Raw genomic sequence first — 26838 nt, forward strand, 5'->3', positions numbered from 1 at the left:
GTTGTCAGTCAGCGTTCACTACTTTTGCAGGCCCCTACACGGCCGCGGCGGGGGTAACTCGAAACAACCCTCACCCTGGCATCAGGGTAGAGGGCGGAAGTGTTTTGCTTGCAGGGCTGGGGTCGCGGCCGGCGGCGACAGTGCGCATGCGCACAGGGCGGCCCGGGGCCGCGCGCCGGTGGGCGTGGGCGGCGCCGCCTCAGTCCGGCAGGCGCCTTCACCAGCGCCACACCTCGCCATACCGCTCACACCTCCGGCCGCACCTGCCCGCCACCTGCGCCGACGTCCGCGCCGTCAGCCAGCGGAAGCAGCCCGCGAAGCGCGCGCGGCAACCAGCGTCACGCGCCCAGTCGGCAGCTATGGGGCCCAGCCTGTGCGGTAGCAGCCCAGGCGGCGACCGGCCGCTCTCGGCGTGCGTGTGAGGTCACCCGCACTCGCCGTGCAGTCTGCGGGCAGAAAAAATTCGGCCCCCGGTTCATGCCCACCGTGTGTAGCTCTGTCTGACTACTGTAGAAGTGCTATGCGGGACCTGTTCAGTGACTCTCAGTGATCCTCCGGGTGTTAGGGTACCTCACGTACTGACAGTGATGGCCTGCGTTGTGGGTTGTGCCACCGTGGCCGGCATCGTCTGGTTGGTGTTCGCCGGACCCGCTGCACGTCCCGGTGAGTTATGCTACGCTACATAACTCTATTTTATTAATTCTTAACAAGTAATTAATCGTGGTTATGACTTGTTATTCGCATCTCAGCTTCCTCATCGCGTATGCAAGTTGTACTCTAACTGATACACAGGAAACACTGGACCCATTAAAATCCTTCCGAATGTAATGCCGTTTCATCTCACATTATATGTGAAAAAACTGAAATAACTGACAGTTCGGTCATGCTGCCGCCGGCATCCTCAGGGCGCAGAGTAACACGGCTACGAAGTTAACTGCTTCAATATATTGCCTTTATAATAGTGTTACAGGATTACCGATGTGATGACACCGTTAGAATTGCGATATACTGAAGTACCTGCTCTACAGATAAGTTAGTCTATGGATTGAAGAAGGCCGCCTTAAGAGCATACGAAACACCAGTTATATTAGCATTTGAGCATTTGCAGTGTTTTGTGAAATGACATATCAGTAAAAACAGAAGGATTTTACTGAGACTGGGATCGTTCATGGAAGACTATGTTGTACTGCTCATTGGTGTGAAAAATTTTATTTCTCTAAAACAATTTCTTTGGCTCCTAAGGAGCGCTGTAATATGTTTTGAATTCGAACGTATGACATTCCTTTCCTAATCACTAAGTCTCGCTTCCGAATGAATTGTGGTTGATTACTACAGAACGCACATCGGTAACTGATTACAGAACGAGTAAGTGTTTTGGTCTTGAGTAATCCGATGTGAATGCCCACGAAGACGCGCGGAATGTATGGCAATGTTATATAAATTGTCATAGTTACTGAGAAGTTGGGGATCACAATACTGAATATCATTATTAAAATAACATATAGTCAACTATGTGTTCGTAGTTTAGTCAAGCATTACCTTCTATCTGAATTCCTCTTTCTCTTTTGTATGTCGTCCTTCCACCATTTCCCTCACAACGGGATTCGAGTATGAACAATGTAGCAATAACGATTAATATCTCTGTACACATCTTTATAACGATGCATAACGTTGTTGTTTGTACAAGTACCTGCATCTTAACTACAGTTGATAATAAAAATACCAAATACAACTGCTGATTCCATCCACCATAAAAATGTAGTAATGAAAAATATTGCGAATCCTTCAGCATGTAATTATCTATTATTGTTACGTGAATAAAACAAATGATTACAAAGCTCCAGAAGGTAATGTTTGAAAAAATAAACTATTTTGACACTCCAGAATGAGATTTTCACTCTGCAGCGGAGTGTGCGCTGATATGAAACTTGCTGGCAGGTTAAAACTGTGTGCCCGACCGAGGATCGAACTCAGGACCTTTGCCTTTCGCGGGCAAGTGCTCTACCAACTCATTTCATCAGGACGTATTTTGTAGTATTCACCTATGCCAAAAAGGCATCAGGTTCAGGATTGTGTTGTGAGATATAAGGCTATTCACTTACTACTTTTTTCTGCTCAGCTGTATTTATTGATTTCTGTATTTACCTGCAGTCGATTTCGACGCAACAACGGCTTCATCTTCAGTCATTTTAAGGAGTGTCATCCACGTGAAACGTCATTGAAGGTTTATACTGTTAATCTGAAAACTGTGAGACTTTGTCTCCAGAAAGTTGTTAATTGTGATTGCTGCTCTATTGATACTTGAAACACTGTCGCCATGGAATTAAAGTCATGATGACAAATAAATTTGGAAACAGCGGGTATTACTTAAATATGATCCCACAGGTCATTGTCCCTTACAGTAGACAAGTGAATGTTATAGTTACCACACCAGATAAACCGAATATAGCATTTATTACTGTACTTTTCTGCCGAATGTTGACATCGTAATTGCTTTGAAACGTACATAAAGTAACTGAAAAGCAGCAAACACATATGAGTTGATGAAAAATAACAAGAAAACAGCATTTATACTCCACAGCCAAAAATGTAACAGCTGAGGTCCCTCAGATCAATTTGAAAACGTTACCTAGCGGCGTTCTTTCTGCGATTACTGAGATAGCATGTATATAGAAATAGAGAAATATGTCGCATTGGTTCCTAAATCTATATACAGCGAGTAGGGCATAGGGATGAAACACGATTATATTCAAACTACTTTTTAAATCTGATAACGGTTACGTACGCGACAGCCATCCCATTTTTGCGCCTATCTGCACATAGAATGCTTATGATCAAGGAAGGATATGGTACAGCGTAAACAGCCGCTGTGTGATTGCTTGTTGGTCCACTGCTCTGGCGTCTGTTACCTTCTTTCATGGGAAAAAGCTGAAAGTGGTACAGTATACAAAATTTATTTCACCTGATGCGGTGACGCATCTTTGTGAGCAAACCCAGAAAACGTCACTTCCGAAATTAAATGCGCTCTCGCTTCTTCATTCTGTATCGCTCTCGACATGACCATAATTTATATCACTCTTTCCTTCTTTCTTGTTTTTAACTTTGTGAGTGGTTTGAGTACCTACCAGAATGTTGTCTGTAAGAACAAAAATTCTCATGATCCTGCTCTTTTAGACACTTACCACGACAATAGCAAAGTTCCAATATTCATTGTTTTGCTCTTGTATTGTTTCAATAAAGGACCAAAGATGTAAAAGACCTATTCAAAGAAATTATTTTTGATCTCTCAACTGTGACCTACAGTAACGACAATATGATCTTTATGTTACCAGTAACTGTTATACAACAAACTTTTTGTGTTACTGAATCTCAGAAAAAGAAAGAAAATCGGTCATTCTGCATCGTGTCAGTTGACAGACTCTAGTCCAAAGTTTGCTTGCTATTCAACAGTGAATGCGCTTCTGTGAGAGCAGTGAACTCATCTCACTCCAGGTACTAACTGAAATAAGGTTTACAACTTATCGCAGGTGTGAATGTATGTAATAACGCTGAAAGAAATCCATTAAAATTTTTTTGTATTGTGCGAAAATGCTAATGTGCTGCCTGTAAGATTCCTAAGTTCGTAAGTAATACTTGTTATTTACATTCCATGCTCACTTAACATCGACAGCAGACGGAGTAGAATTCCGGCAAATAGTAGATCGTTCAAAACCAGAAATGTCGGCGACGTGAATTGATCGCTAGATATTTAATTAATACTATCGACCCAGAAAATTACGTATTATAGGTAAAGACACTATTACAGAAGTATCCTTTTATTATCTTTGTCTTTTCAATTCTCACTGTCTCTTTTTCTCTGTTCAACTTATACGGAACACGTAGTAAATATTATGCTGTCGAAGGCGTAATCCACGAGGTTTCGCCATTTTATTACCAGCCTCTATCAGAAATCGCAGAGGAGTGCTTCAATCAGTATTTGTTTTTCTACTTTACAGACATCACAGTAGATTTCTCTTACTGGTGTATTCCGAACACAGCGATTTTAAATACTGTGAATAATCGCTTCCATCACTTACAAGCTTACTCAAGACAACATTACTAGTTATGAACACTGGGGTCATTCGTTATTAACTCTCAGAAAGTAAAGGGCCACTCAGTCTTAATTTTGCAAAATTATATTCGCTTTAGTGGTTTAGTGTTTCTAGAAATGCTACAAATTTAGCTCAAGTCTCTATATTGTCCAGTATCTCTGGTCTTCATTCCTGCAATTAATGGGTTGACGTGCGTTCTAATTAATCTCAATATGAACTAAAATGGTAGTTACCTCCTACCTAGGAACATAGAGGTAGTTATTAATTTCAGCTACGAAGGTGCCACTTGATTCTATGAGTGTATTCTTTCTATGGTGCGAGGATAAAATATTCTGTTTATCAAATCTATACATGATTGTCTTAATGGGATTGCCGCGATCGTTCTTTAAATAAAAATATGGCATTTAAGTCTTTGATCGCTATTTTTTATTTTCAATGACAGCGAACCGAATGAGTTATGACAGCGAAACGATAGTTCTGTACTGACAAGTTCCTCTGTAACTGCAATATATGATCTGAAAATGGGCAGCTAGCCTGAAACCGGTCATTGAAAATAAAAAATATCGATCAAAGACTGAAATGCCATTTTTTTTAATATTCTGTTGTAGTGTATAGACACAAGTAACTAAACGATCCTTCTAATACTTTCCGATGTGATTGTCATAATTACTCACATCCAGTCTGCTTTTTTTTACTTGTAATACTCAGAAATGCCTTCTCGAAAGAAGACGAAGTAAATGTTTCAGAATTCGCATCAAGAACAGCTGCCAGCATGAGTAACATAGAAATGGATATCCTAGGAGTAGTGAAGCAAATTAAATCACTTAATGAGAGCAAGTCTTCTGATCCAGACTATAAATCAATTACATTCCTTTCAGGGTATGCTGATGAAATAGCTCCATACTTAACCATCATATGCAACCGTTTGCTCTCCGGAACTTCCGTACCCCAATGCTGGAAAGATGCACAAGTCACACTAATATTCAAGAAAGGTAGTAGGAGTAAACCATCAAATTATAGGCCCACATAATTAACGTCGATATTCAATAGGCTTTCAGAACATGTATTGTGTTCGAACATTACGAATTACCTCGGAAAAAACGGTTTATTGACACACATTCAACAAGGATTTAGAAAACATCGTTCCTGTAAACACAACTAGCTCTTTACTCGCGTGAAGTGTTGAGTGCTATTGACAAGGGACTTCAAATTGATTCCATATTTCTGGATTTCCGGAGGGCTTTTGACACTGTTTCACCCAAGCAGCTTGTAGTCAAACTGCGTGCTTATGAAAATTCGTCTCAGTTATGTGACTGGATTCGAGATTTCCTGTCAGAGAGGTCACAGATCGTACTAACTGAAAAGTCCTCGAGTAAGACAGAAACGATTTCATGCTTTCTCCAAGGTAGTTTTATTGGTCATTTTCTGTTTCTTATCTATATAAACGATTTGTGAGACAAACTGAGCAGCCGTCTTAGGTTGTTTGCAGATGACGCTGTCGTTTGTCGACTAGTAAAGTAATCAGAAGACAAAAAAGAATTGCGAAACGATTTAGAAAAGATATCTGTACAGTGCGAAAATTGACAGTTGACCCTAACTAACCAAGCGTGTTAGGCCATGCACATGAGTGCAAGAAACTTTTAACATCGGTTACACGATAAGTCAGTCGAATCTAAAGGCCGTAAACTCAGCTAAATACCTAGATATTACAGTTACGAACAACTTAAATTGGAAGTAACACATAGAAAATGTTGTGGGGAAGGATAACCAAAGACTAAGTTTCATTCGTAGGACACTTAGACAATGTAACAGATCTACTAAGGAGACTGCCTGCACTACTCTTCTCCGTCCTCTTCTAGAATACTGCTGCGCGGTGTGGTATCCTTCCTAGGTAGGATTGACAGAGTACATTGAAAAAGTTCAAAGTAGGGTATCACTTTTGTGAAATAGGGAAGAGAGTGACACTGAAATGATACAGGATTTGCAATGGACCTCATTTAAAAAACGCGTTTTTCGTTGCGGAGCAATCTTCTCACAAAACTCAAATCTCCAACTTTCTCCTCTGATTGCGAAAACATTTTTGTGATGCCAAACTATATAGGGAGAAACAATCACCGTTAAAAAACAATGGAAATCAGAGCTCGTACGGAATGATATAGGTGTTCGTTCTTTCCGCGCGCTATACGAGATTGGAATAATAGGGAATTGTGAAGTTGGTTCGATGAACCCTCTGCCAGACACTTAAATGTGATATGCAGAATATCCATGTAGATATAGATGTAGGGTAATAATGTGCATGATATTAGGTTTTATCTTAATCACATTGTGCTTAGAAACAAAAACTCTGACGAACACGCCTATAAAATTTCGCAACGAAGATGTTTAAAAGTGAATTTCAGTTTCAGTTGTCTTTCACTCTCAAGCAGGAATCTCATGGTTTCCAACGATTACTTAATGGAGTGATGACACAGAAAACGGTCTCTACGGATTATACCATCTGTCGCACCTTGGATAACAACTGTATGTACTCATCCAAAAACCTTAGGGATTCTTGGTGTAGTATCATTGCCACAGATACTACAACAACGCCACATCAAAGTAAGGTCGGCAGCCCGTCGTCTGCCGAGCACAGCGCACTCCAGCGGGCTGTGCATCTCGACGGAACTGGAGTGTGCCTTGTTTACTTCTTAGCTAGATTTCAACCTAGGCAGACGCACTTTCATAATCGGGCCTCAGCCACTTCTGTTTGCATTGATTCTCTGAGGAGGGCCCATCAGGCTTAGTCCCTGAGAATATGTTGTGTTAGTTATAGCCGTAGCTGCAGCCCTACAAACTACTGAAGATAAGTAATTTTCATTGTACTATGTGTTTCTTGAATAATAAACCTTCTCTCTAACAGTGAGCCGTACCGCATATTATTGCAACCTGTACTTCATCTCCTATCAACCCGGCCTCCTACTTATTTGCATTTAGTAACGAGCTGAAAACACCCACGCGTTTTGTGCCTGTAAACAGTGAGACACAATACTGGGACTAAAGAGTGGATGGGAATCAGAATGCTATAGATAAGTTGGATAAGCTGTCCTGTAGACAGGTTGGTTATATAAAATACCAACGTGATGCAACAAAAATGCTACCCATAAAGAGGAATACATATTGACATACTCAAATTAGTTCTTTTACGAAAGGAAGATTCTGTGTATTCATATTGCTTTTAACAATACCACGAAAATAAAGCGCGCGAATGCCTCGTAGCTACAGGAATACGAAAAGGCAGAAAAATGTGCGTGTGTTTGTGTGTGTGTGTGTGTGTGTGTGTGTGTGTGTGTGTGTGTGTGTGTGTGTGTAGTTATGTGTTACGTGTGTGCAGAGTAACGTTGAACGCTTGCTCCACTTCTACAGTGTACCTCCGATTCCTTGGCGATGCTGCGGTCGGTACTCTCGATGTATATTTATATCAGCATGATTAAAATTCAGACTTAATGCCTAGCATCCGGTCCATAGAACCATATTCAGACAAATTCTCTACCGTTGCAAGGTAAGCGAAAACGGATGCTTGCAAACTACTTATGCTAATGTTGTTGCAGGTCTTGTCTGTACGGTTTTAAATGCTTTCAATGCATATATCGACTTTATATTTGGCATTTTGCGCTTAATGCAACTGTTGGTAATTCAATTTAGATCCGTCTTTATGACATCGTCTAACCCGATTTCTACGTTTAATGTACCTAATGCGAACACTGGAGGCGTGGCATCATGATGTGATCTAATAGATACACTACGAGTTGTAGGTGAACGTGAGATCTCGGTGAACAGAATGGGTGGAAGGACTGGGTGCTTCTTTTTGTTGTACACCTAAACAGATAGGCGAATAGAATGATATTTAATTGGTAACATCAATCACACAAAGATGCAACAGATTTTTTTACGTATAAAACAGCTAGTGTCAAGACTAGAGTCACAATTCTTCCACGAAGAAATGTGACTGCCAGTTACTTATATTTTTATTTACTGTTTTCAAAATAGCACCTTAAGGTTATGGAAACGTAAACGATCGTGATGCAAGAGTACGAAACAAAACATATGATTACAGTTCGCTCAATCTCTTTTCAGAGGGAAAGAAAACTGTTTAATTCGCATTGATTTCGGGTCAATTGTCAACAAGTATGTCAACATTTAATATCGGTGAAGGGTAGCAAACGCTGACGTAATACGGTGAAAACTTCCCAGAACTATATTGGAGGAACTGTGGATTGACAACATCAGTTTCCGATATGTCACACACAGGTTAACTGAGAACAGGAAACAAGACGCGCAGGAATTGACGCAGATTTAGTTGACTAGTTTTCTGAAGATAGTGATGAGACCTGAAACTTTTTTTTTATTTTTTACAGAGTAGGATAGACAAGCATCACGGAACACGTGTACATCTATCTACACCATATTATGACGAACATCCAGAAACGCTATGACTCTCACAACCTTCTAACATGCATTTTCTTCGGTTTTTATGATTCGTACTCAATGAGCCCCAAATAAAAACTCTCTAGGAATCGGAAAGCACAATGGTATATGAACCAAACAGTAGTTCCCTGTTAAAAGCTACTTGTCATGATAGAGAATTATTGGTACATTTTATTGTACCAGAGAATATATTTTTTTATTGGAAGACTAGAACCAAGTGCAGTCTATTTTATGATAATGACGAGAAAGATACCTGGCGGGGAATTGGAGACTTTCAACTGCGTGTGTCGTGTAGTGATGATACGATACTTCTATGAGGGCTCAGATTTCGCTCTGCTATGATGGCAGCCTATTCTTAGACCGATATGTTGTGTAATAAAGAGACCACTAGGGAAAGGTGATTAACTTTTGTGCTGTCTTCTGCATAAGCTTCTGCAATTGAAGGAGTGTACAGTCAGTACTCGACAGATAAAGTAGTTACAACCACCTTTAGAATCAAAAGTCTCGACACCTCCGTTTACGTATTATCGTACGGATGATTGATTGTGCTTTGTGCTAGTCCTCCAATCAAAATTATTGACGGAAATGGGAATCGCGCTCTGTCACGCTGATAGTCATATTCTGTAGCAGATTTATAACAGATATATTAAAGAGTAAATTGTCATTTGCGAAATTCATCCTCTGATTTTCTTCGAAGAACAGGCTTATAGTCTGTTCTTCTTCAGAAAAGCCATCTTTTCCTTGGTCATCCTGTATCTTACTTTCCTTTAGGTCTGTACTCTGTTAGTTATCTACTTATTCATCCGTTCACGGTTCTTTGAATATGCGTCTTTCGTTTGGCGATCTAGTAGTCTGTTCTTTCATTTATTCAAAATACATTTAATTCTCTCCTTATGTCACAATTATTGTTTTTATCTCTCAGAGTATATTCTTTTCCTTTCCTTAAACATTTCATTTCAGCTGATTATATCCTTGTTTGGTCTTTTTTAATTATTGTCCAGGTCTCACTTCTGTATATGTGCGGAGGTGTAGCTTTTACTTCGTAAAATTATGTTTTTCGGCCTCACCTAGTCTTATTCGCTATATAGATAGACTGATTTAATCACTGGAGGTCTCGTTGTTGTTGTGGTCTTCAGTCCTGAGACTGGTTTGATGCAGCTCTCCATGCTACTCTATCCAGCACAAGTTTCTTCATCTCCCAGTACTTACTGAAACCTACATCCTTCTGAATCTGCCTAGTGTACTCATCTCTTCGTCTCCCTCTCCGATTTTTACCCTCCACGCTGCCCTCCAATGCTAAATTTGTGATCCCTTGATGCCTCAGAACATGTCCTACCAACGGGTCCCTTCTTCTTGTCAAGTTGTGCTACAAACTTCTCTTCTCCCCTTTTCTATTCAATACTTCCTCATTAGTTACGTGATCTACCAATCTAATCTTCAGCATTCTACTGTAGCACCACATTTCGAAAGCTTCTATTTTCTTCTTGTCCAAACTAGTTATCGTCCATGTTTCACTTCCATACATGGCTACACTCCATACAAATACTTTCAGAAACGACTTCCTGACAATTTAAATCTCTATTCGATGTTAACAAATTCTTCTTCTTCAGAAACCCTTTCCTTGCCCTTGCCTCTCTACTTCGACCATCATCAGTTATTTTGCTCCCCAAATAGCAAAACTCCTTTACTACTTTAAGTGTATGATTTCCTAATCTAACACCCTCACCATCACCCGACTTAATTCGACTACATTCCATTATCCTCGTTTTGCTTTTGTTGATGTTCATCTTATATCCTCCTTTCAAGACACTGTCCATTCCGTTCAACTGCTCTTCCACGTCCTTTGCTGTCTCTGACAGAATTACAATGTCATCGGCGAACCTCAAAGTTTTTATCTCTTCTCCATGAATTTTAATACCTACTCCGAATTTTTCTTTTGTTTCCTTTATTGCTTGCTCAATATACAGATTGAATAACATCGGGGAGAGACTACAACCCTGTCTCACTCCCTTCCCAACAACTGCTTCCCATTCATGTCCCTCGACTCTTATAACTGCCATCTGGTTTCTGTACAAATTGTAAATAGCCTTCCTCTCCCTGTATTTTGCCCCTGCCACCTTTAGAATTTGAAAGAGAGTATTCCAGTCAACATTGTCGAAAGCTTTATCTAAGTCTACAAATGCTAGAAACGTAGGTTTGCCTTTTCTTAATGTTTCTTCTAACATAGGTCGTAGGTCAGTATTGCCTCACGTGTTCCAACATTTCTGTGGAATCCAAATTGATCTTCCCCGAGGTCCACTTCTACCAGATTTTCCATTCGTCTCTAAGGAATTCGCGTTAGTATTTTGCAGCTGTGACTTATTAAACTGATAGTTCGGTAATTTTCACATCTTTCAACACCTGCTTTCTCTGGGGTTGGAATTAATATATTCTTCTTGAAGTCTGAGGGTATTTCGCTTGTCTCATACATCTTGCTCATCAGATGGTAGAGTTTAGTCATGGCTGGTTCTCCCAAGGCCGTCAGTAGTTCTAATGGAATGTTGTCTACTACTGGGGCCTTGTTTCGACTCAGGTCTTTCAGTGCTCTGTCAAATTCTTCACGCAGTATCGTATCTCCCATTTCATCTTCATCCTCTTCCATTTCCATAATATTGTCCTCAAGTACACCGCCCTTGTATAGACCCTCTATATACTCCTTCCACCTTTCTGCTTTCCCTTCTTGTTTAGAACTGGGTTTCCATCTGAGCTCTTGATATTCATACAAATGGTTCTCTTTCTCCAAAGGTCTCTTTAATTTTCCTGTAGGCAGTATCTATCTTACACCTAGTGAGATAAGCCAGTAAATCCTTACATTTGTCCTCTAGCCATCGCTGCTTAGCAGTTTTGCACTTCCTGCCGATTTCTGTTCCTTCAGCAAGAGGTGGTCAGCTATTCTAGCCGGTTTGTTATTAATTATTCGTGCTTACAAATCACAGTCAGTGTGAAGAGACTTTACCAGTGCAATTTTCACAAGCATTTCTAGTGCCACTTTTATAGAATTTTTTACTTCTACCAGTCTTCAAGAGTCGTGTACAGTCTTCCATTTTCAACATTCATTTATTAAAAGCTACAGTCTCAGTATAAATATTAATCCTCCTGTTTTGATAAAGTCTTCATTAACAGTATCGGATTTTGCTCAATTTCTGTTCTTTATCTACTCTAATGCTTCTTTTATGTCTTCGAATGTAATATTACCTTCTGGGTATACTTCACTATCTTGCTTTCTGGGTCTGATTCCGTTAGTTCAATTTTATCATTGCTTTCTACCTGTAATATTAGACAGCGTTTTATCGTCATTTTTTTGCCTCTTACGTGCAGTCGTGTAGAATCTTTTTCCTGTTTGTTTGGATGATCGAGGAATTAATAAGCTATCTCTTTTCTACCATGGACATCATGTTCAATCTTTCACATAATTCTATCCCAGGTTTCTTGACGGACTCCTCACACTGTTTCCTTAGCATAGCTACGTTCTCCTTTACATTGCGCCTTTGTTTTGTATGTATTGTGCTGTAGATTTGTAATGCAAGCTTTTGGTTTCTCTTTCATGCATTTCCTAATTCTTTACTTCTTCCTCCTAATTTCTTTTTCTTCCTTATTGCCTCCGTCATCGTTTAGATCAGATACGCTTTTACGTTTCCTCAATCTGAATTTATATTGTTTCTCTAAATTTATTTTGTAAATAATGTGCGAGTCTAAACTCCTGCAACATAAATAACGTACGCCTCAACTTAATGAAGATCGATTCTGTGTAAGATTACTAAGTGCGCTGCCTGTCTTCAGTCATTATGTCTACTCACAAATAAACGATTTAAGCCTGAAACTGCAAGATATGGGAGTGCCAAGATTCTCTATTGTTATGAAACTCTCAGCTTACATGGTATTAAAGTTTTTACACAGTAGTACTGTTCTGTGATGGGACTTTGGACTCAGTCCAGTAGCTTTATCTCTGACTCACGGTGAAAATATTACGAAGACTAAAATTCGGTAAAAGGTATCTCAAATGATAAATTGAAAGGTTAAATATGAAACACCATACAGTATTTAAATCAAAGCTGGATTTATTTAAGACGTTTGCCGTTATTATGTGGCAGAATGAAAAACTATTGGTCACTTACTCAGGCGACTGTATATAGCATTACGTAATTTCTCACATAGTTTCGATTATGGAGACCCATATACTCAGGAACTCCCCAGCGATAAGGTGATAGTTCCATCACTATTGTCATTACACTGTCTTAATTTGACATTATCAATTGCGATTGGGTGACTGCTAAACTAGTGTTAGTGAAACAAAGACACAGTCCTGGTATGGAGATAAGGTATTATCTTTTCTACAGTTCGAATCAGTTTCGGAATGACAACTGAGTAATCTGTTTGGAATATTACAAATTCGATGATTATTTTCATGGTCTGGCGTTATATTTATGGCACTGGTTGAAATATGCATTTGTAAATGGCTGCAAAAGCATGTGCAGAACTTAAACTATTTCATAGTTGGGGTATGATTGTCATGTAAACCCATTCGCAGAATTTCGGATATTTGTGTAACATACTAAAAATAAGTCCCGAAGCTGACTTGTATCGACTTCTGTACCCAAGCACGAAACACATCTGCGGTAAAATTACACTGCACATTGAAAATTGCTTTCATATGGATCAAAACTGAGTCACTGCTTGTTTCGTCCGAAACGTGGACGTTGGTGTTCGTCTGGTATATCAGTGATAACGTGAAATCGGAGTTCTGGGCTTTTGCATACCATAACCTTCACAGCCTATAACACACATACATTTATGAGTCCATGGGAAATTAAAGGTCATGGAGAAAACACCATGGAATTCGTACTGTCGTCGTCACTGATGTCAATGACGTTTTCTCTTGTTCAAAGATGGCTGGAAATTTTATTTATTTGCGAGCATTACAGGTATAGTAGCAAATAATCAAATACTGTCACAATTTTTTAAGAGATGTGTTAGAGTCCGCATAAGGAAAAGATAAGCAGCTGTAATCATGTAGTACCAATAGATCAAATAAAATTAGACATAAGTCGTACTTGTGTTGCACAAGAAGTGTTATGCTCAATGATGAATCGTATTTTGGTACGAAGAGAGTCAATGTCGACTTCTATGTGAATCTTAAAAGTCAGTATTCATGATTTTCATTTTGGTCCTTTCATCTGCCTCTGTATTCGCCACTGCAGTGCTCTCTCTGGCGTATCTGTTTGCGGGCGGACGTAGTACCAAATCTATAGCAATTTTTCATCTCGTTAGTGTGGTGGAAGAGAGGCAACTGCTGTTCCGCGTAAATATAAAGTGAGCAAAAATGGTTATGGCGCTGCTGTAACGATGTTCGAAGAGATTTGTACCACGTTAGGGATCACTCTCAAACAACATTCGACTGTTATCTCGATTCTCTTTACGGAGCGGTGTGATTACCCTAGTAACTATTTACGATATGGAGCTGATTCTCCCAGTAGCCAACGTGGTTTCGTGTCAACACCTCTGGGTGAACTACGTAAACTATTCGCGTATAAAATATGAAATGCGGAACAGATGTATCGAAAAAAACCTGAACCCATTGATTCTGATTAGGCATTTTTCTGTTCCGCCATTTGAAGCTGATAACATCTCCCTTCGTCCATAAATCGAGAATTGTAAATAGGTCACAGAACATGTGACAGGGTGCCATTTGCTAATTGCATACCGGGACTTCGACGGGTTGTGACATTAAAAACTTCACAGTACTGATGGTGGTATAGAGTGGTAGAGTAATGCAACACTAAATAATAAATATTAAAATAATATAATAATAAATAATATGTTATTGGGACGTATTTACTCCTAGTCATTACTTACAACTGTTCTGAGGTGACTAGCGGTAGCACAGCAGTAACATACCGTCTGTTTGTGCAACCACTGGATCAAGCATTTTATTGATTACTCTGAGATCGAAATTTTCCAAGGTTTTCTCTGCGAATATAGAAGTAAGTGTTTGTAGACCAAATCTACGCAATGAATTTAGTAATAATTTCGAAGAACATTGGTGTACACTATCGGGTTGTAATCCAGTATCTGAAACACATCATTTTGGCTACCGAATTTATTGCTTTAATAATATTCTTATTTACTTGTGTTAGTGTTCTTGGTCCAAGGGATCATTTCAGGAAACACATATAATAGCTAAAACGGCATGTGAGTATATAGTTAAAATTATGGTAGTATGTTCTTCCAGATGATGCTGCCTCATAAGCAAACTGATCGCAGACATAAATACCCCTATTATTAATTCAACAAATTTTGTGATGATCAAGTCATTTTACCAGTGTTTTAAAACTGTACACCATTGGTTGGATACATTGACATAATGTTGTTGCACAGCTACCTCTAATGTAAGGCACTCTACTCTGATATTGAACAGTAGTCTGTGTTTTCGGCTACTGATCGCCTTCAGCATGGATGCTCTCGATATTCGGGGGTTCTAGTGCGTTTAGTGTCTAAATATTTACTACACCAAAGGTTCTATTAATACAAATCATTCGTTGTAGATAAATATTTATGTAAAAATAATAGCGTGTTCCGAGCACTGTATTCAGGGTCAGGTACGTTTTCAGTAATGTGATTACTGTAGTCTGCTTCAGTACGAAGACTGACTCGCTGTAGCTGTCCTCGCAAGACTACATTTCAAAACTTTCTATTGACTTCTGGTATGTGCTATTTAACGTTCGTGTTTCACTTTTCTGTAAGGCTCCATTTTAGAGAACAATTTTCAGGAAAGACACTATAGATTTAATTATTTCATCCGCAAGAGGCAGATCGCGATAACTACGACTAAAATTTAACACTTTTCTGTAAGTCACTCGTTTCTTTAATGGTTACGCGTTTCTATGGGTCAGACCACCATCTTCAGATTTAGAAATAGGTATTAACGCAAAGCGCAAAAACGGAAACATTTTCGGGCCATTAGGCCGAACCAAAACATGATGTTAGGTCTTTCAGTATGAACGAAAATCCTTTTTATTAGAAACACTGCCATTGAAGTTAAAAAAAAGTTTTTCAAGACTAATGTTTACTTATCGGTAGAGTAGACCAAAAAAGTTGCTGAACGCTGTTACTTGTTATATGTATTCTTCACTTTACATCACATGTTAAACGCTTTTCTTCTCCTCTGTTATTAAAATGATGATTGATTTCAACTCGTAAGGTACGGCTGTACAATCTCGAGAGCGGGTAAGTAATGGAAATAGGAAAATTATGTTCATATATTGTATCATGGATATAAGGAAATAAACGTTTCAGGTGTCAGACTTTGGTTGCCTATTTTGTTACTTTAACACAAGTTCACTTGTACAGTAGATCTTCAGTATTTCGGACTTTAGTAATTCGGAATCCGCTATATTTCGGAATTGTTTTTATCACGAAGTGAGACACTGCCAGACATCATTCGCGGAGACCGCTTTTATTGTTTGGGGGATTGAAGATATCTCTTCCCTTCCCATCTGGGTTACCAGATGCTCGACATTTACTGAAGTGTTCGGCACTCCAGCCCCGTGTTCGGCTTTCGGCATTGAAGTGAGTGGTTCGGTGGTCATACAATTACATTCATATCTCTGATCTGTTTATTGATTTCCCTAAAACAAAAAATCATCAAAAGGGTAATGGAGGTTCCACGCAACAATGCCAGTGTGGAAAGAGTTCTCAGCCACATGAATCATTTATGGCCTGACGCTAAATACAAATCGAGTGTCGACATGGTAAAAGCCGAATTATGCATTCGGTTTTATTTGAAATTTGAAACGTGCATGACATTTACCAAAAAATTAAAAGTAAAAGAAATTATTGAAATGTGCAGCTAGTAATAACACCTATCATTTATGACGTTTACTAAAGATGTTATTGTGTCACCCTCAGCTCAGCAAATGCTTTCTTAAGGTAATGTTCGATAATTAGGTCAGTCTAATCTGGCGACCCAGGGCCAATAATGAGTGATTTATGCGTCATTGTTGGTCACAAGCACACAAAAAAATCAAATCCAGTTGAATTCACTTTCTGAAAACCACGTGGCGAATTGTGTTTAATTCCATTTGTTTGATTTGTTACAAATAATGTGTTGCACTTTAGGATGCAGTGATAAAGACGAGCGTTAGGAGTAAACAAAATTCTTTAGGATTAAAACCAAACGACAGTACTTACCAAGCTGGAAATTTGCATATTGGTAGGATGTTTCTATAGAACTAAAACAAACTTACGCCCCAATGCGGGAAGCCGCACGAACCGTGGCAATCCGCTACAGACTGTGCGGTTACTTCGTGCGGTTTACCAAGCTGGTGTGTCTCCTCAGAGTGATGTAGAGGTGTTTGGTATTGCTAAGTCGACTTTTGTGACATTACGATTCGATTCAATATTGCAGAGCCTGTGTTGTTCAATCGTGCGATTCCAACTTCCTTCAGAGATGAACGCATGTCAGTAGGAACTGGCACTGTGGCAAATACAGCCGTTATGAAATACATGAAATATATACGTTGTTGGTAATGTGGACTACTATTAGGTGTATAATGAAATGAGGACAATGAAAATTTCTGTCGGACCGGGACTCACACCCGAATTTCCGGCTTATCGCGGGCGGTCAGCTTACCATTAGGCTGTCCGATTACGCCTCATGACCAGAACTAAACGTCACTGTGTCATCGATCATTTATCTACAACCTGCACTCCTACATCAATTATGTACATTCATGTACAGTGGAGATATTTTAATTGAATGTCACTGACCCAGTTTTGGTATATAGATACGATACTGAAATGTCCGTGCTGTTCCAACGTATAGTGCGAAGTTCCTTCCTAAATGCATGTATGAGAATTATGTTCTCGTCACTGGTCCAAAACGAATATGAATCTGTCTTGTTTGACAGTCCAGTCTCGACAATACGCTGGCCAACAAAAAAGACGATTCACCTAGTTTTCCATGAACCACTAGAAACACTGTACGCTATATTCCTAATTATAGCTTTTGGTAACTATGTCAGAAAAATTTGTAAAATTCGGATATGAAATAATTCGGACCGGAACCCGCCCCAAAGACTCCTAATTAGTTATGATTCAGTGAGTGACCCTATTACTTGTTTGAATGCATAATGAACGTGTTGTGTTAAAAGAAACATACATCTGCCTGAAACGCAACGCGTGTTTTGGTGCATCCATTCGGTGAGCGTCTACGTGACACTCTTCTATTTATAAAACGAGCCAGTGTTGTAACACCCGAAATCGCCGTTCGAAATAGCGTTGTGACACGGCTGATGTCGTTCAAACACTTTCCTGGCTGCTCCTGGACTATGTACCTGTAGGACCTGACGCCTACTTTGTCCTTGCCCTCACTCCATTCCCCAGTTCTGCCCAGAATACTACTAGAATCACTAGGCTTCCCAATACATCATGAGAAACATTCCGCTTTATACCTGAAATCTCCACAGACCGTATGTTTTTCCCCGCCCACTGTTTTTCGAATTTTAAATCTCTTTTGTCAATAATTAAAAACAGAATACTTTTATGGACCTTGGTCTATTTCTGATGGGAAATCTGTCTACTTTTTACCTCTTTCGTTCGATATATTTACCTACAAACTGCTGAGAAGATAGTGCACATACACGAATGCGAATGGTTATTACTAACGTTCTAAAGGGACTGTAGAACAAATAACCTATTCAAATGGTTCAAATGGCTCTGAGCACTATGGGACTTAACATCGGTGGTCATTAGTCCCCTAGAACTTAGAACTACTTAAAACTAACTAACCTAAGGACATCACAAACATCCATGCCCGAGGCAGGATTCGAACCTGCGACCGTAGCAGTCGCGCGGTTCCGGACTAAATAACTTATTCAGTCGAAAACAGAGTAAGGGATAGGTTAGTGGGAAATATGTTAAGAGATGGAGAAGTATAGTAACATGAGACTGGTGGTAGGTATAGGCGGTCTGATAGAGATTACGGTATATAAATAGATAATCAATATCCAGTGGTCAATGAAGAGGTGTTGGGTACAGGAAACCAGTTCGTTCTGGAGGCACACCCAGACAAAAAGAGGCAAAATCATAGGACGCATTTTAAGGCACAGTAATGTCATTGTAAAGATAGCTAAGTGGGTTGCTGATGAAGAAATAAGGTAAAGCTAACTGAACTAAACTAAACTCTGTCTGTACATGGCTTGGAAGGCCCAAAGACACCGCCCAACCGTCTGGTTATCCTCAGTCTATCGGCGGGACTGGATGCGGACATGGAGAGATACGTAGTCGGCACACAGCTCACCCGGCTGTTGTCAGTTTTCGTGACCGGGGTTGCTACCTTTCAATCAAGTAGCTCCTCAGTTGTTCTGACAAGGGCTGAATGTACTCCGCTTACCATCAGCGCTCGGCAGACCCGAATAGCCACCAGTCCAAGTTCTGTCCCTGCCAGACAGCGTTTAGTTTCGCTAATCTTAGGCGAACCGGCGTTACCACAGCAGCAAGGTCACTGGCTTATGAGTCATATAGGGTGCCCTAAATATGCAGATATGAAGTTGAAGCAGACAGAAAACTGGGAAGGCGTGCTCTCTGAAATCAGTGCCAGGGTTGAACACCGAAGGAGAAGAAAAATCGAGATAATTAGGTGGCCGATATGTTGCTTGCGAATCACTTACAGATGGTTCGTTTCACCTTCTCCTTCATTTGGAGCTTCGTTGTAGATATTTTCATTTTCTTGTCTTGGACCAACTTGCCTACTTTACACTCTAATACGTAACTTCAAGTACATAACAAACAAAAAAGAAGGGAAACCTTTGCAGTGAATTCCCGAACACAGAAGTTTCAGTGCAAAGACTGATGTTCTGATACGGTGTCCTCAATGTTCTTCAAAGATACAGATACTATTGTTCAGACGTAACCATTAATTTCTTTAGGAAAGCTTCGTAAGAAAAGGATAATCTAAAGAAAAGGGGTCCAAAAGTATGGAACTGTCACTAAATAACTTTTATCTGAGCATGTTTTGAGGGCATTTTGGGAATATTAATGGAAATTTATAGCCAGTTACAACATCGTGTCTGTACATAAAGAATAAATGAAAAGAAATAAAGAGTGGGAACTCTTTCCAATAAGATATTGCCAATTTGAGATCTGTGCACCATATTCCACACGAACTCGATTTATAATAACGTTAAAGCGCGGCGGAACAGTATTCGTCTAACACTATCAAGTTATTTATTTTTGTGTTTGTCCAGTCACATGATGCAAATACTGTTCAGACACAGTGCTTGGTCCTGTATAAAAGAACCAAACGTCTTTTTTCCTGTGTCTGTGCTGCAATACCTGTGTGATACACTCCAAGCAAATATCACGCTAATATTCCACAGGGATTTTATTCAAGCGTTTCTAATGTTTTGTTTGGTATTTGTGTTCCCGTAAAGCGGCGTCCGCGTCTGGCTAAATGACGTAGGCGACATGTTCACAGCGGACTCTGTCGGTGTCGACACTTGATTTCACTCGACACAGGACAAATGAAATGCATAAAACCAGCAGCGGGTTGAATTCTGGCAGACTAATTAATAAGCTAATGAACAGTGACATTTCATATTAAATAAAGCTGTGTCACTGTTGTTACACTCTAAGGTCTACTTAATTACAGTTTTTCTTTTTCTCTTAATTGCTTTGCTTGTGTACCATCTCGTATAATACACATGTTCAGTAGCAGTTACCACTTTTGGTCAATTACATGAAAGAAATCCGGAAACACATTGATGTATACATTAATCCACTGTCATCAATTTATTTTCAATATGTAGAAATATTGGCGGTGATTTTTGGTAATTACTTCAATCTGTACCCTCATGAAAACTGAAATGAAACTGTATTTGTTTTTGGAAGGGATCCACCTTGAGCAAAACAAAGTTCTTTCTCGTCTTCCCTTATTTAGACATGCTTCGCAGAATATTTATCATCATCAGTGGATTTTTATAAATGGTTCAAATGGCTCTGAGCACTATGGGACTTAACTACTGAGGTCATCAGTCCCCTAGAACTTAGAACTACTTAAACCTAACTAACCTAAGGACATCACACACATCCATGCCCGAGGCAGGATTCGAACCTGCGACCGTAGCGGTCACGCGGTTCCAAACTGACGCGCTTAGAACCGCACGGCCACACCGGCCGGCTGGATTTTTATATTCCTATTACTAGACAACAGCAAAAATGCTCTCTTACTAATTATGCACACATAAGTTCGAGTTTTTAAGAAAGTATTGGCGCATTTGAGAAGCTTACAAAGTTTTTTATATGTACCTTTTATTATTATTGGCATTTTTATTATTATATAGGTTCAAATGGTTCAAACAGCTCTGAGCTCCATGGGTCATAACATCTGAGGTCAACAGTCCCCTATAACTTAACCCTAACTAACCAAAGGACATCACACACATCCATACCCGAGGCAGGATTCCAACCTGCGAGCGTAGCTCTCACGCGGTTCCAGACGGAAGCCCCTACAACCGTTCGGCCACTACGGCTGGCTATTATTTTTATTGTTATCATTACTATTATTATTATTATTATTATTATCATTGTCATTTCCATTACGGTTGTTCTCCTTTCACATTTAAGTCGTTTGCAGCCGCATGGAGTTACATGTAGAGAAGTTACTGAACTACATTGTGGTTAGACCCAACATCAATTAATTGCGTCTGTAAGATCGTAGTGTGTGTGTGTGTGTGTGTGTCTGTGTGTTTCTGCCTATGTGTATGTGACTGTGTCAGTGTGTGCATACGTCTCACTTGCTTTGCGAACACACACACACACACACACACACACACACACACACACACACACACACACACACACATACGCATGCATGCACGCACACCATGTGCTACAAAGAATTAATTAATGTTGAGCCTAATCAAAATGATCCCAGTCGTAATATTTAGAGGTAAATAACTTTCTTTCATGAATTTCTATACGGTTGTAGATGACAAACTGCAACCCAAAACACAGTACGAGGTAACGGAGTTTGAATAGAAAAGTTGGTCTGTTTTTTATAGTTGTAACTATTTTCCTAAAAGCTCCACTTTATATATGCACATATAGTAAAAGCAGAGTTTTCCTGTTGTTTAACAGGAAAAAATAAAGGCGTACTGGCCGTCGGTGTGGCCGTGTGCTTCTAGGCGTTTCGGTCTGTATCTACGTGACCGCTACGGTCGCAGGTTCGAATCCTGCCTCGGGCATGGATGTGTGTGATGTCCTTAGGTTAGTTAGGTTTAAGTAGTTCTAAGTTCTATGGGACTGATGACCACAGATGTTAAGTCCCATGGTGCTCAGAGCCATTTGAACCATTTGAAGAGCGTACTCAAGATTCCTAAACTTCAGCAACATGTATCTGGATAACAGAAGAAATGAAAGAAACGTATCATGCTCAAGGAGGACGCTTCCAAAAACAAATTTATTTGTAAGCAAACACTGAAAGAAAAGCTTCCAGATCAAGATGAGAAATGAAATTATTTCTCACTATTAAATTTTACCCTTTCCTCCCCCAAACTCAGTTTTATCTCTCTGAAATTCGTGGAAGACCACTACTTGTGTTGTTTCGAAAAGCTCTACGTGGATACCAAATAGGGATCCGTTACAATACGCAGTTTGAAATTATTGCTGCAAAGTAATAGGTGAACACCGGACTCCTCACCATTGGTAATTAGCGTTGTTGTAATCAACAAAACGTGGCTCATATTTCGGCTATAGGAACGACAACGCAAAAAATTGCTTCTGGTATAAGAATACGAATTTGAGGTGCACATTTTGAGATCGTGCAGCGTATACTATTTTCATAATTGACCGTGATCTCCGCAGCAATAATGAATAAGAACCATTTCTGGATTTTTTATTAATGCTAACTGGTTTCGATGCGAATAGCGGTTCATCTTCACATGTATGCTAAGGAAAGGAATATTCAGGAGCGAGAATGTAAAAAAATAGCTAGGTTTAACACTGTAAATAGATAAAGGAACAAACGACGCTTTTATTTCATTAGACGTTAACAATCTATTTCACAGTATTTCGTAATATTTGATCTTGCGCTAAGCTTCGTTGGAGAAAATCCCTATTCTCAGAACCTTTCGGAGTATGCTGATGCATAAACTCCATACTTAACAATCATATACAACCGTTCGCTCGACGAAAGATCCGTACCCAAAGGCTGGAAAGTTGCACAGGTCACACCAATATTCACGAAAGGTAGTAGGAGTAATCCACTAAATTACAAACCCATATGGTTAACGACGATATGCCGCAGGATTTTAGAACATATATTGTGTTCGAACATTATGAATTACCTCTAAGAAAACGGTTTATTGACACACAGTCAACATGGGCTTAGCAAACATCGTTCCTGTGGAATACAACTAGCTGTTTATTCACATGAAGTGTTGAGTGCTATTAATAAGGGATTTCAGATCGATTTCGTATTTCTGGATTTCCGGAAGGTTTTTGATACTATACCAACCAAGTAGCTCGTAGTGAAATTGCGTGCTTATGGAATGTCGTCTCTGTTATGTGACTGGATTTGTGACTTCCTGTCAGAGACGTCACAGTTCGTAGTAGTTGACGGACAGTCATCGAGTAAAACAGAAGTGATTTCTGCCGTTCCCCAAGGTAGTGTTATAGACCCTCTTCTGTTCCTTATCTATATAAACGATATGGGAGACTATCAGAGCAGCCGTCGTAGGTTGTTTGCAGATGAAGCTGTCGTTTATCGGCTAATAGAGTCATCAGAAGATCAAAACAACCCACAAAACGATGTAGAAAAGATATCTGAATGGTGTGAAAAGTGGCAGTTGACCCTAAATAACGCAAACTGTGAGGTCATCGAGATGAGTGCTAAAAGTAACTCGTTAAACTTCGGTTACACGATAAATCAGTCTAATCTAAAAGCCTTAAATTTAACAAACTACCTAGGTACTACAATAACGAACAACTTAAATTGGAAGAAACACATAGAAAATTTTGTGGGGAAGGCTAACCAAAGACTGCGTTTTATTGGCAGGACACTTAGAATATGTAACAGACCTAATATGGAGACTGCCTACGCTACGCTCGTCCGTCCTCTTTTCGAATACTGCTGCGCGGTGTGGGATCCTTAGCAAATAGGACTGTCAGAGTACATCGAAAAAGTTCAAAGAAAGGCAGCGCGTTTTCTATTATCGCGAAATATGAGAGAGAGTGTCACGGATATGGTACAGGATTTGGGCTGGTCATCGTTAAAAGAAAGGTATTTTTAGTTGGGACGGAATCTTCTCACGAAATTCCAATAACCATCTATCTCCTCCAAACGGAAAATATTTTGTTGACACCGACCTACATAGGGAGGAACGGTCACCACGATAAAAGATGGGAAATCAGAGCTCGTACGGAAAGATATAGGTGTTCATTCTTTTCCGCACGCTATACGAGATTGTTATAATAATAGAGAATTGTGAGGGTGGTTCGATGAGCCCTCTGCCAGGCACTTAAATGTGATTTGCAGAGTATCCGTGTAGATATATGTAGGTGTAGCCCTGCCAGTCGTCAGAAGGCAATGTGGTCGTGTGTATACGGAATACGTGGACAGGATGGACAAAACAAAAGTGGCCCAGGAAATAAACTATCGGAAAATAACTAGACACCCTTTTAGAGGTTTCCAATTTACTTAAGATTTACTGGTGAAACAGTACATACAGAACACACGAAATAATTACATCTGCAAATCAATAGTACACGAGGTTGTGAGGTTCCAGGTATCGACCCATGCAGAAACACCCATAGCTGTACGTGATATAACCTCCACGGGCGGCAATGGAGGAGCATACTGTGGCATCCAGTCGATTGTTTAGATGGCGAATACTGTCCTGAGATACGTTATGCAGTGCCTGCTCGACCTGTTCACGTAGTTTTGTAGGAGTTGTTGGTCGACGAGTCGCGCGAGTCGTTTGTTGTCGCATCAATCCCACATGTGCTACATTGGAGACAAGTCGAGAGATTGTGGTGGTCAGCGAAGTTGCTGCACGTCTCGCAGAGAACGTTGAGTTTTATGGGGACTGTGCGAGCAAACATTATCCTGTTGTAATAACACATCACCTTCCTGTTGCAAGAACGGCAAGAAAACGATCTAACAACATTCAGCGCGTAGAAAGCGCTGTTGAGCGTCCCAAACAGAAACACCAAACGTGGACGAGAGCTGTACCTTATCGCACCGCAGACCATAAGGCCTGGGATCACCAGGTCTTCGTCGTACGCACAAACGACAATCACTTGCGTGCAGGCAGAATCTACTTTCATCACAATAGACCACGGCGCTCCATTTTATTTTCCAAGTGATCCTCTAATGGCACCAGTCGATCTGTGCTCGCCAGTGTAGAAGACGGGTTAGTGGTGTACTTACCCGTAGTCCCATTGCTTATAACGGGTCCGCAACAACCTCATCTACTGGTGGCAGAAAGTTCACGAAACCACTGTTACCAGCATCGTTGCACAACTGACGCACCACGTCCAACTTCCGTGACAGTTCTCCGAAATACCATCCCGTAATACGAAAGGCCACAATTCGTTCCCTTTCAAACTCGCTCAGCTGGCTGTAGGAAGTAATAGTGCGTCTCCGTGGAATGTTTGCCTGCTAGCGTTACACGTTGGCACCACACGGTACCTTCTGGCTGTGCGCATTGTCTACGACCCTCTGGTAGGTATGTAACTACTCCATCTTGTTAAGTTTTGTTAATTTCAACATTATTAGTATATACTTTAGAGTTCAAGTGGCATGTACTGACATCGGATCAATTATCGACGTCGTCTTTCCGGATGTACTAATTTTTTCCGGTAGTGTATTTAGAAAAAAAGGTTAAGACTGGTTTGAACCGTGTTGATAAAGATTACCTTCCTTATTGGCTACAGAATTCGTCTGACGCCATTCTATCACACTTTCTTTCCTTTTGTGACTCAGCGTATTTGCTGAGTGTGTTTACGGACTTGTGAGTGAACACTGAAGAATTGCAGATTGTCGTGATAAAGCGGTGTTAAGAGTTATATTGTAGTTACTCGTCTTTAAGGAAGAAGAAGGAGAAATGGGCACATGTTTAACTGCTGCGTGCAGATCTGGCTGTTGTTGTTGTTGTAGTATTTAGTCCTAAGACTGGTTTGATGCAGCTCTCCGAGCTACTCTAGCTTTTTTATCTCCGAATAACTACTACAACCTACATGTTATTGAATCTGCTTACTGTTTTCATCTTTTGGCGTCCCTCTACGAGATTCAATTCCCACTCCCACCACCCGTTACTTCTCTCCAATACTAATCCGGTCATTCGTTAATGTCTCACAATGCGTGTTATCAACCGAACTTTCCCTGCAGTCAGGTTGTGCCACAAATTTATTTTCTCCTAAGTTCTACACATTACCTCCTTATTAGTTACGCGATCTACCCATCAAGGCTTCAGCATTCTTCTGTAGCACCACACATAGAAAGCTTCTACTTTCGTCTTGTTTAAACTATTTATCATCCCTGATCACTTCCATACATGGCTAAACTTCAAACATACACTTCCAGAAAGGACTTTCTGACTCTTAAACCTATATTTGAACCTAACAAATTTCTCTTCTTCAGAAACGGTTTTCTTGCCATTGCCGGTCTACTTTTTACAGTCTCTCTACTGCGGCCATCATCAGTTACTTTTCTCCCCATGAAGCCAAAGTCATGTAATACCTTAAGTGTCTCATTTCCCACTCTAAACCCTTGAGCAAGAGCTGATTTAAATCCATCAAATTCCATTACCGTTGTTTTGCTTTTGTTGATATTCATCTTATGTCACTCTTTCAACATACTGTCCATTCCGTTCAATTGCTCTTCCACGTCCTGGCTACAGAAAAAGCAAAGGCAAACATTTTCTGAACTTGCAAAAGACTCAGTAGAATTTTCAAAACGGGTGACTGCGATTCCTCGCAATGATAGAGTTCTGACTCACAATAGTTTTTCGTGCGATTGACATTTCGGTGAGGAACGTATTACAAAAGCAGACTTATTTATCATCTGTGGTAAGCAATTTCATATTCCAAGACAAAGGTGGTCTCTAAAACCGGAAGAGGGCCCTCATTTATTTCCCAATTTACTGATATATCCATCGAAAATATTACACAAAGGGAAGTCGCCAGCATAACACTCCCAAAAGAGAAGTTGCGGCAAAGAAGAATGTGCAGAATAAATTGGTATCGG

General features: G+C 40.0%; 1 protein-coding gene across 1 annotated transcript in view; it reads left to right on the forward strand.

Moving 5' to 3' along the window:
• Positions 1 to 312: 312 nt before the first annotated feature.
• LOC126412294 (zwei Ig domain protein zig-8-like) overlaps positions 313 to 26838 on the forward strand; it is an 899595-nt gene continuing 873069 nt past the window's right edge. Inside the window, exon 1 of the mRNA XM_050081809.1 lies at positions 313 to 663. Within this exon, the coding sequence (XP_049937766.1) occupies positions 588 to 663 (76 nt within the window). The 5' untranslated portion in view covers positions 313 to 587. The remainder of the gene's footprint in view (positions 664 to 26838) is intronic.

Source organism: Schistocerca serialis, chromosome 7 (genome assembly GCF_023864345.2).
Source record: "Schistocerca serialis cubense isolate TAMUIC-IGC-003099 chromosome 7, iqSchSeri2.2, whole genome shotgun sequence".
Classification (NCBI taxonomy): domain Eukaryota; kingdom Metazoa; phylum Arthropoda; class Insecta; order Orthoptera; family Acrididae; genus Schistocerca; species Schistocerca serialis.